General features: G+C 32.1%; 1 protein-coding gene across 7 annotated transcripts; it reads left to right on the forward strand.

The window, feature by feature from the left end:
* Positions 1 to 3,200: 3,200 nt before the first annotated feature.
* Positions 3,201 to 11,148, forward strand: LOC114377574 (transcription factor TGA9-like). Of its 7 annotated transcripts, none has more exons than XM_028336148.1 (13): positions 3,201 to 3,540; positions 3,661 to 3,814; positions 3,959 to 4,047; positions 4,473 to 4,552; positions 4,787 to 5,023; positions 6,085 to 6,129; positions 6,240 to 6,299; positions 6,428 to 6,505; positions 6,591 to 6,636; positions 7,415 to 7,689; positions 8,357 to 8,578; positions 10,233 to 10,375; positions 10,704 to 11,148. In XM_028336148.1, the coding sequence occupies exons 2-13, from the start codon at positions 3,705 to 3,707 to the stop codon at positions 10,789 to 10,791; spliced, it is 1,473 nt and encodes a 490-aa protein (XP_028191949.1). In that variant the 5' UTR covers positions 3,201 to 3,540; positions 3,661 to 3,704; the 3' UTR covers positions 10,792 to 11,148. The 7 variants fall into 7 exon arrangements, with proteins under 7 accessions (XP_028191949.1, XP_028191950.1, XP_028191947.1 ...); XM_028336149.1 differs by having other exon boundaries at positions 3,201 to 3,535; positions 3,667 to 3,814; XM_028336146.1 differs by having other exon boundaries at positions 3,202 to 3,535.
* The last annotated feature ends 988 nt before the right edge of the window (positions 11,149 to 12,136 follow it).

Raw genomic sequence — 12,136 nt, forward strand, 5'->3', positions numbered from 1 at the left:
CCTCTACACATTAACACGAGAAAAAAAGCTAGGATCTGATTTCTGAAAAAGGAGTGAAGGTCGAAAACCAATGTACCCTTAAAAAAACAATGTAGAGAAAAAAAAAGAAATAAATTACCTTTTTTTTTTCTCCTCTACACATTAACACGAGAAAAAAAGCTAGGATCTGATTTCTGAAAAAGGAGTGAAGGTCGAACCAAATATACTTCTACGCTCAAAATTTTAAGCAACTTACACAAACAACCCTTCTAATTTTAAACATATTTCTAATTTCAAAAACTTTATTCAATGATGTAACACATTCAATCTTTTCAATTTTGGATAAAGAACTAATAACATTTGATTATTTGTCATATAAAAATTAATTAAAAATATGATGATCTTGAATCGTCTAATAATTTCTCGTGTTAGCTAGTGCTAACATTCCTAAAGTAAAAATGGTTGACATGTTCAAATAAGAAGATAATTAGTTAAGTAATGAATTTTGTCCAAAACTAATAGAACGATTCTCAACATTTGTTCTGAAAGTTATCTAACGATAAATAAATGGGAATGTTATTCCAATGTTGCCGAGAAGCTTAGACTAGCATGTGGGGGCCATACTGCTTGGAATGGATTACAATACTCAAATCAGGTTTAGTTCTCCTTGTCATGGATAAGGAGACTCATGCTTGGTGCATGACCCAGTAAGGAAGCGTGTACTGCAAGCAATGAGAACTGGCTAGCACTAATGACAATGACAGTTGGATAACTTATTTTCCCACCTCCAGGCGTGGTATAAAAGCGTAAAGTTCTGGTTGGTAATTAACATTATTTCATTCTTCACTCAACTTAAGATCTTTATTGACTTAAGCATTGGAGTGATTGCAGATTTCATACTACCACCGTGGTATTTGCTTGGTGCCACCGTAATCCACCATTGGAAAGCATCTTCACAAACCACTTTGATCTCCTCCTAGGACCAAACCTCTTGTTCGGATTTCCATCTCTTGAACCGAACAACATTGTAGTTATTAGTCTTTATCTTACATAATTATAAAAAGTGGGTTGATGGATTAAAAACATAACAAGCAAGTTTAAAGGGTTTAACCGTTAGTCTTTATTTATTTTTTCAGCCCACTATGTGTTCATTATTTATTGCTTTATTTACACCTTTTTTTTTTATTGCTTTTATGTCTTATCCTTCAATGCACTTACAATTTTGTTGAAGCTTCAAACTGAGTGCTCTAGGAATCCAAAGCGAAAAGATGACGTTCCTTCCTTAATATGGAAAATGAACTGTTACCATTTAGCTCATTAATAGGCTAAATAGCTAATTGGACTATAAAACTAAAATCGCAACAGTAATATTTTCCTTTATGAATCTCTATTCTTATGACCAAAACATGCGTAAGGTTTGAGTGAGTGAATTTTGCAGATCCCATTAATAATCAGCACAGTACTCACTACAAGTTTCTATTCCTGCCCCCCTGGGTCCATTGCCAATCATTGACACCCTTGATTTTTCTTAGCATATAGTAGGATGGTGGATTTATTAGTGCCATGTCAACTCTTACAAAGTTTGATCTGCCAATGGCCATTCACCCATAAAGAATGAAAAAGCAATTAATTATCACATATGCTCAATATATTAGTATCGATGCAAATTTAGACCAAAATGCAAAATGGTCCAGCTATAATCCCCGAGAATAATGTTAAACAAAAAAATAATAACAAAAGGAACTTTCAGTTACTTAGCCGACAAACCATGAGGCTACTCAACATAATAGTTGAACATAATCAACAAAAGAATAATTAATTTTATGATTTGATCCAGACGAATCACCTTTCTGGACAGGGGAAGCTCAAAAAATTACGGCTAAAGGTAATGACAGATTCGTGGAATGATCTACTATTGTCTAAAATCTTCTCAAAAACACTTCCACATGAAGATGTTGTAAGGTATGTTGGGAACAAAGGTTTGTGTATGCTTAAAATACATATTGACCTAACCAAGAGAGCGTTTATAATTTGGGCCAAACCACCTTTTTTTTTTAAGACCAATCATTGGCAATTTGGCATCATAAAAGAATAATTGGTAGGAGGCATATTACCTGCAAAAGGAGCACAATATAAAATATTGCTCTTACCTCTTTCATGATATATTATAGATCATGGGTCCATTACCTAAAAGTCTCCTTCACTTCTCTCTCTTTCTGTCTGTCCTTTCTTTCTCTCCGTAGATATATAACATTAATTATTTATGTGTTCAATAATGTTGGTCCCAAACTTTATACGATATAGACTTAGAAATTGTGGAAATAAAACCCCTTTTGCCTTGCTATGTACACTTTATTTTACATCAGCAGTCTATGTCGTAACACCTCTCTATCTAGGGTAGTTAGAATTTCGAAAGATTAGCAGTTAAGCTTACTATACAAGATGTGAGAGTTAGGAAGGATGGTCAAATACAAATTACGTTGGAGTGATGGGTTTATTGTACTAATTAACAAATTAAAATGAAATCAAGTTGCCAGTAATTCGAGATTACCCTTTGCACCATGTTGCTCTGCAAACAGATTTCTATAACTATAAGTAGAAAGGAATCTTAACGTGGCATGGTTTAGGTGATGACAGGGAATGGATGTTGACCCATCAACAAAGGGGATAACACCAAACAAATCCATCACAGAGCTTGGATTAAATATACAAAGTGGTTAAGCTTGTGGACTAATATTCTAATGTTTTGGTTGAATTGGTATAAGCATAGTTTTTATTTTATTTAATTTGCGTGAGTAAAATCAGTCACTGCAACAGTAAAAAAGGAGAGTGAAATTCACCTTTGGCTTTCAATTTTGAACCCCTTTTATCTGCCAAATTTTAATAGGAAAGAAAACTTGATCCCATGCATTGGTTCAATGAATTTATTGTGTTCAACTTGGTCTCATACACGAGTTCAATGAATTTATTGTGGTCTCACATCTCAGATGAAACTACATGAGTCCTTAGTTGTTTTAAGTACATTCAGCACAGAATTGAACCAATAAGAAAACACAGGCGGTTAGAGGAGAGAGAGAGTGGAGTAGGAGTCAGTGATTCTAGTGGGTTCCTGCAACAGACCCCACCTGTCCATATTTATTATTTATTATTTTGTTTTATTCAAAATTTTCTCTTGAATTTTATTTGAGCCACCTTTGAATGAGAAGCCCCACAAGTCCAAACTCCAAAGAGAGCATGAGACAAGTTTTGGTGGGACAACATCTTGGGTACCACAGAATGAGTTTCTCAATCTGAAATATTTTTTCAACTAGGGACAGCCATAAAGCAAGCCAAACAGACTAATCAATCAGGTTTCTTCATTGAGAAGGAGAAAAGAAAGAGATAGAGACACCCCATGAAAGATAAAAAAAAAAGTTGCAAAGATGATCATATCTGAGAAAAAGACTGGACCCTCTCTTGTGCCAACTTACAACATAGATTAGATATTACTTTGACAAGAAAACCTAGATCTTTCTCCCCTCTATGACCTTCTCAATATAGACTTGTATTTATAGAGGTAAGGTGAACACTAAACACAACACATGACACCATACATATATATACCACTTTTTAAATTCATGCTAGAGCAACACCACTTTTTGTTCATGTAAATTCAATTTGAATTATAACACAAGGTTTCAGCTTCAGGGAAGATGATAATGGTCTAAAAAGAAAAAAAGCTTTGCATGGCGAGCCACAGAATAGGAGAACTTGGTTTGTCTGAGTCAAGACCTTCAACTCACCACATCCCTTATGGAGTGCTTCAAGGAATTAACACTCCTGCGTCAAGCTTAATGTAATTCTTCAATAATAGTATCATCTCCTATTAACTTTTCAGGCTCTTAAGAAGGAACTAGTATATGGTGATTCATTTTACAAATATGATTGTTTTGTGTTTACTTTAAACTGTTTCTTTGTTGTGTTTTGTTTTGTTTCTTAGCAATCAAGGATCTGCTTTTGATTTTGGGGAGCTGGAGGAAGCAATTGTTCTGCATGGAGTTAAGAGTAGAAATGATGAGGGCAAAACATGTATGTTTTCCGTTTCCATCACTTATGCTTCTTTTTTTTTTTTCTTTTCTTTTTCTTTCTGACGTTAGATAAGCATAACCAACTCTTTCCAAAAGCAGAGAGAAAAAAGGGTGAAGGATAAGAGGTTTGAATATGTCTAAAGAATGCACAGTGTGGGGGGTTACCATTTCCGATACAATAATGATTCTGAGACAATAGACTTGGATGGCGTGGGGTTACAATCTTAGAAACTGACCTCTTTTGCATGATTTTACTGACTCCATAACTGCTGAAAAGTTGAATTTGGGATTAGGTTCCTCTGCCTATTTATTTATTTATTGCTGTTATTATAATTGAAAGTCCTCATGGTCTTTTTATTTTGGTAATCTTCAACTCCTTCAAATTTGGTGATCCTCTTAGAGATTTTGCTTTTGTGATTCTTGCAGCTTTATTCACAGCCAGACCTGCAGCTACACTGGAAATGTTCCCTTCATGGCCAATGAGATTCCAGCAAACCCCAAGAGTAGTACTAGTCTTCCTACTTGTCCATCTTTGACCATTTATTTAAACATGCTCTTAGTATGCTTACAAGTTCAAGAAATCTTAATTTTTTTTTCTTTCCTTGTGAAAATGATATTGTCCAAATCCTAAGCCTTGCAATTTTGATAATATATAGTATGTGAGGTGATTTTTATTTTTTTTAGTTGAATTTTCTGAATCAAATTCTTCTTTTTTTCTTTTGGTGGCTTTTCATATACAGAGTGGTTCAAAGTCAGGAGGGGAAAGCACTGATTCAGGTCTTTCTAGCAAAACTGAGCCCCCCTTTGAGGCAGAATCTCCCATAAGCAAAAAGGCATCTTCTTCAGATCATCATCATCAGTCTTTTGATCAGCAGCATCTGCAGCACAGACAGCAACTTCAACAGGAGATGGCAAGTGATGCCCCAAGATCAGCCTCTTCACAGAATCAATCAGCAGCCAAATCACCTCAAGAAAAGGTCTCTCTCTCTCTCTCTCTCTCTCTTTCAGGCTCTTTTTCTTTTATTTATGTCTCACACAAGTAATTTTTTTAAACACAAATTTATTCAAAGATTAAATGTATACACTTCTCTCAATAAGTGGCAGTCTAAACATTAATTCACCATATTGTGCAAGACTAGTGTCTTCTAGGAGACTAAACTCCAGTTGGTTCCTCAATAGAGTCTAGGCCTCAAGAAAGGTTATTAAAACACTGTTTTTCCACTGTTAATCTCTCAGTTCTCTCTTTCCATATCCCCAAAACACGGGGAAAGTTGGCCTTTTAAATGCTATTTTTACTGTTTTGATCTGTCCCTCCTCTCTCTCTCTCTCTCTTGTGTATCTTCACAAAGAAGGCACAGATCCCAACAGCTTTCAGAAAATCAAAAGAACACAGAGTTTTCCTGATTCCTGAACGATTTTCTGATGAATGTCTGACATGAAATATGATAGAGATATAGAGAGAGGGATGTGGACAAAGTACGAACATAAAACAAATTGAGAATCTTTTCAGTATTTATCAACGCTTCTCATTAAAGTGACCCCCTCACTTGGCTCAATATAGAGAAAACTTGTGTTCTTCTCTAGAGTCAAATTTGGAGCTCGGATTCTAAAACCACAGCAATAGCATACACCAAAACAATGGCAGATAATGATGCTTTTTGCTACCCTTATCATATTGATGGTTGCATGCCTCTAGAGAAATGGTCCAAGGGGCCTCAGGATTCAGAAATGCTTCCCAGAGTGAGCACTCTAATATATCATCTTTTGTTTCGGATTTAAAGTTTACAACCTCTCTAACTCTAAGCTAGGATGATTGAAGCTGAGTAATGCTTAACAGTTTTCTTCTTTTCCCTCCCTCATTTATTTGTTTACCAATATGGTCAAATTCGCATTTTTCTGGTTTGTTAATTGTAGTCCAAAGTTCAACACTGTGTTGAGCAAATAAACATTAGTGTTCATCTCTCTATTTTCATTTTCTTTCCTTTCTGAAATCATCAATGTCTTTCAAATAATGATTTTTTGGTCATTTTTCTTGCAGAGAAAGGGAGATGGTTCTACTTCAGAGAAACCACTTGATGCAAAGGTTATTTAATAATTTTCCAAACTCTTTTTTTTTCTTTACTGTATCTTTTTTTTTTATTATTATGTGGATTTACGTAGGATCTAAGGTAAGATATTTTTTGTTGGTCTCAGGCATTGAGACGTTTAGCTCAAAACAGAGAGGCTGCAAGGAAAAGCCGTCTCAGGAAAAAGGTGAGTCCTACATATATTGTTGTACAAATTCAACTACTTGTTGAGAAATAACACTTATATTGTTGCAGAAAGTGGAAACTAAAAAGAGCTTTAAATTCCACTGCATTTTGTTTCTGTGTATGGAATAGGCTTATGTGCAGCAGCTAGAGTCAAGTAGATTAAAGCTTACCCAGATAGAACAAGAACTTCAAAGAGCACGCTCTCAGGTTCTCATGTCATGAATTAGTATTATTATATATGTTAGTTTTTTTACTATTAGTGGTTAATATTATTTGAGCTGTTAATTTATAGGGCTTGTTCGTGGATTATGGAGGTGTTGGAAGTACTGTAAGCTCTGGTGAGTTTATTTGATACTTTTTTTTTGTTGATTTTTAAATGCAGTGCCACTTTCTAATTCCTCAAACTCAGAAAGATAAAAGAGGATAATGCCATAATATTTTACAAAGTATACATCTTTTGAATACCAAATAAAATTCAAGATTTAATGAAGCCTCTGCATATATTTGACCAAAATCTGTGGCTAAATAATTCGTGTTTGAATAATAAAAACAATATGCCAATGTCAGAATCAGATAACGCTAACATATTTTATGTCTAGTTGTACGACCTTTTCTTAACATATTATATAAAACTATAAAAGGCTACTTTATATGCTTCGGCTTTTCAGAGAAGATAATTATTCCATTCTGATGCTGCTCTTTTCGACTCCTGGTAAAATAATACGGTCTTTGAGGTAAAAAGTTAACAACAAATAAAGTAATAATAATAATTAATTGTCATTAATAGAAACACACTTTCTAACGAAAAGGAAATGCACTACATACATATTATGATTATCATTATGCAAATGGTGCCGGGTCTGTTTCATTCGTGGTCACATTGCACTAGTCACCAAATCAACCAACATTTTAATAGTAGTTAAAAACATTGTAACATTATTAATATGCAACACATGTATAAAATATACATGACTATAAAAAATACAAGAAAGCAAACAGATTTGAACCGGCACCACTCATATTGTAGTTTAATGTGATCATATACATTATCAATAATGGCAATTATTGATTAAGTAATTGTAAGAATAACAAGAAGGGTTTTGTTATGTTATGTAGCAGGAGCCGCAATGTTTGACATGGAATATGCAAGATGGTTAGAAGAAGATCACAGGCTAATGGGGGAGCTGAGGAACGGGTTGCAAGCACCGTTATCAGATAGTGATATGAGAGTGATGGTGGATGGATATCTTTCTCACTATGATGAAATTTTCAGGCTCAAGGTTGTGGCTGCTAAATCAGATGTGTTCCACCTTATCAATGGCATGTGGACTTCCCAAGCTGAACGTTGCTTCCTCTGGATTGGTGGTTTTAGACCCTCTGATCTCATCACGGTGTGTACACTAGTCTATACATCAATTACATACAAGTTAAAGTGTATTGTATATGTATTTAGAGCATATACAGAATAGTCAATAAAGTAACAATGAGAACAATATATAAATAGTAATAGTGACCAAGAGTGGTAAGGTTGTGGAATCCATATTATTACTTAATGTAGTAAAGATTATTAATTGAATAAAAAAAATCTATTTAAGAAAAGACAACGAGCATGCTAATGTATTTGGCGAGTCATTTTCTTTTCGTTTTGGAAATTGGGGGTGTCATTTTTTGAACAAAGAGATAAATAACTTTTTCGGTAACAGCATTGTTTTGCTGTTATTAGAAACTTGTCCCATGTCAGTTGTTGTGGGCAGTGAATAACTGTTCCAATGTCGCAGGGAAATCTCGTTGTTTCAGCCAATAATTACTAATTATAATTAGCATCAACGTTAAGGGTTTTAATTTTCTTTTATCTTATTACTCACTTTGTTTTTCTTTTCTCCTTAATTATATTATTTGTTCATCTTTTCTCTTTGTTTCTCTTCCTACATAACTAACTGTGACAAGGATAATAGTCAAACAACTAACATAAATATTTTTTATTAAAAGTATAATAACATTAAATAATATAATTCTTAATGTATTCAACAGCAATATTATTATTTTTTGGATGGTCAGATGTTGATTCAACAGTTGGAGCCACTAGCTGAGCAACAAATAATGGGGATGTATGGCTTGAGGCATTCCTCACAGCAAGCAGAAGAAGCACTCTCTCAGGGCCTTGAGCAGTTGCAACAGTCTCTTGTGGACACCATAGCTGGAGGCCCAGTTGTTGATGGTGTTCAACAAATGGTCCTTGCCATGAGCAAGCTTGCCAATCTTGAAGGATTTGTTCGCCAGGTAAATTAACTTTTAAATTGCACCTGCATTTAGCAACACATTCTTTAATATTTTTTTTATATAAATAATATATTTAAAAGAATGAGGGCGAGCCCTGTTGCAGCCGTAAAGTTGTGCCTTGGTGACTTGTTGGTCATGGGTTCGAATCCGGAAACAGTCTCTTTGCATATACAAGGGTAAGGTTGCGTACAATATCCCTCCCCCATACCTTCGCATAGCGAAGAGTCTCTGGGCAATGGGTTACGAAGTTTTTAATATATTTAAAAGAATATATTGTTATTTTTTTTTTAACTTTTTGCTTATTTTGACTTGAGTGATCACATTTTTCTTTTTCTTCTTGGGTGAGTTAAATACTTTTACAAGTACAAAATTTGGTGGTGAGGTTGACGTAAAGCCTCATAGTGACCCGACATCTGTGGGTGTTGCAATTTCTGTTTGACTAATGATTTCGTAAGCTTTTGTCAAAATTAGATTTGAATGTGCGTGTGACTTGTCAATTTTAATTATTTGGGTTTAGATACTAATTATAAACTTCATAGTTGAAAACGGAAGCCACGTTAATTAGACTAGGGCAATTGCTTCTTTTACCTTCTTTTGACTTTTGATTTTTTTTTCATAGGATAGTTATGACACTTTATTATGCTTTAACTGTTTTCATTTTTTGCTTTGTTATATATGAATATACAAATAACTAGCTAGGTCTTAATTAATTATCTTCACTTCTTGGTCGTCACGTCTCTCTAAGTATATATTGTTTCCTGGCACACTAGTTAAATAGGCGGAGATATGTATTGCTTTCGATTGCTTATAAGTTATAACGTTCTCGTTCATCAAAATATTGGATTCTAGTTCTAGGCATTTGATGTACTTTTTCCATTTTAAAATGTCTTAGTCAGAAGTTGGTTTTAGAAAGCGATGGCTAATGTTGAATCATAAACCCTCGGTAGAATTATCATCATTGCTATTTTAAAAGACAATTTCTCAAGTGTTTTCTAATTTTTTTGAGGAATTTATAATTAATTAAATTCTAGGGTTATAGAAGAAAATAAAATGCATTACTTTATTCAATAATTAGCAACTGTCAATTAAGTTTATTGATAAGACTACCTCACCAAATATTGTATAATTGTTAAATTATTTAACAATCCCAGAATCTGAATTGGATAATTAATTTTATAATTGTTAAATTTAATATAATAATATTTTTATTTTAATTTAACGGCTTATATACAATATCACTCGCTATATTACATATTCTTAATAAAGTATTGTAACATTTTTTTTTTAAGAATACACAAGAGCTTTCTCTTATAGGAGAGCCATCTTATATGGTAGCAGGTGGGGATTAATCCCTTGTTCGATACAAGATACTGGTTAAGCAAGAATTAATGCTACACTTTTTTGTTGTTGTTGAGACACTGTGCTGTTGAAACTTGCAAGAGATGCAAAAGATAAATATTAACCTTTGAATTATATATAAATAATTAAAATTAAAACCTTAAATCTCACATGATTATTTTAAAATTTAGATGAATCTATATTTTAATTTCAAATTTTTTTTATTAATATATGCAGACATAGAGTCATAGACAAATGCATCAATTCTTAACTTATTGGTGACTTATTAACTTCCATAAACTTTTATGAATTAAAGGCTGATAATTTGAGGCAGCAAACTCTTCATCAGCTATGTCGATTACTCACAGTTCGTCAAGCAGCACGATGCTTCATTGTTATTGGAGAGTACTATGGACGTCTTCGTGCCCTTAGTTCTCTTTGGGCATCAAGACCACGAGAGTAAGTTAGAATTTATTTACTTATTATTATTATTTAATCGGAAAATAGTTTTAAAGATAGAAGAATGAAGTACTTTCTAATTTCATTGAGTCACCGGTTTTTTCTTTATGGAGCAAAGAATTGCCATAATATACCATTTTTCGTTTTTCTTTGATGTTTATACTTCATACCACTTTTAGAGGTAAAAAATAATAATTAGTTGGAGTATTTGATTGCTTCCGCCATATTCTTTCTTCTTATTGACATTTTGATTTTATTTTAAGTTTATATGTATATAACTTCTATTATGGTCCATATACACTAATTTTCTTTTGGGATATTCAAACAGGACCTTGATCAGCGACGATAACTCATGTCAAACAACTACGGAAATGCAAATAGTCCAACATTCTCAGAATTATTTCTCAAGTTTCTGAGAGATATAATTAAAACCCATTAGCCTGAAAGAAGCTTCCTAGCCATAATTAAGTGGATTTCGTTGGGCTGCTTTACAAATGAATGCCAGCGTCTCCTAGAAGAAAAATATTTATTTATTTTTCTTTTCAATCTTCTATGTTCTCTTGTGTCTTTATGTTTTATTGTAAATGTAAATCTAGGTTTTATGTGCATGATGAGGCTTTAGCTGAAGAGAAATAGAAAAAAAAAGTTTGAGTTTAAGAGAAGGTGCACGTGGCATGGATGTAGATAAAGTCTCCATACAATTGACTCTATCTTCTAGTTAGCTAATGGCTTATTTTTCTTCTAAATTTTAATATATTTATAATTTATATAGACCTCACATCTTGATTAATGACTTTAAAAAATATATAAGGTTGGAATGTTTTTGGGAAATAGTGAAAAAGAGAGGAAGAAGCCGTTGCATATATATAAAAGCGGAGTATCTGTCTATATATATTTAAGAAAATTTCACTTTAACCTTTCAGATTGAAATTTTAACTTTATAATAGTTATTTATCTGACTTAATCTGTAATCTTTATTTTAACATTTTTTATATCAAAACTTTAATTATATAGTAGTTATTGATATGATTCAATGTGATTTAACATTAAGGAAGAATTATCAATTTTTAAAACTTAAGCTTTTTATATTTTTTTATAAAAAATAATTATGATTCAATGTGTTTTGATTTGCTATTATTACTTTTTTTTAATACATGTTATTATTATTTTTGTTATTTTTATCTTTTAGGCATTTATAAAATAATAAATAATGTAGTTATTCCAAAATAATATATATTCTCACTTCTTTATTGATATTGCTTTATTGTTTTGAATAGTAATAATGATATATAATTTGAATTATACTAAATGAAAGTGTTTAATTTATGACGCGATGAAATTAGTCAATTCAAATGTTCAATGTTATCATATAATAAAATTTCATATCTTTAAAATTATGAAAAATATTATTTTAAAATAGTTAACAACTATATTTATTTAATAAAAATTACACTATTTCAATAAATTTAAAATAAAATATAATTTTTATAGTAAATATATATAAAAATTACTACACATTAACATTATATAAAAAATAAATAAAATAAATAGTCAAATTCTAATAATACTTTTTCATATAGGAAAATAGACTTGAAAATAAAAAAATAATATTTAATCATACTTTTTTTTCTTCATATTGATTATGTGTGGAACAAATTATATAATTGTGGAATTACTCACAACATTATTATGTTTTTCTTTTCAAAACCATTATTATGGTTGTTTTATAAAACTAAATTCAGTTTTAGAGAAGTTGTTTAC

The sequence above is a fragment of the Glycine soja genome, chromosome 11, assembly GCF_004193775.1.
Source record: "Glycine soja cultivar W05 chromosome 11, ASM419377v2, whole genome shotgun sequence".
Taxonomy (NCBI): domain Eukaryota; kingdom Viridiplantae; phylum Streptophyta; class Magnoliopsida; order Fabales; family Fabaceae; genus Glycine; species Glycine soja.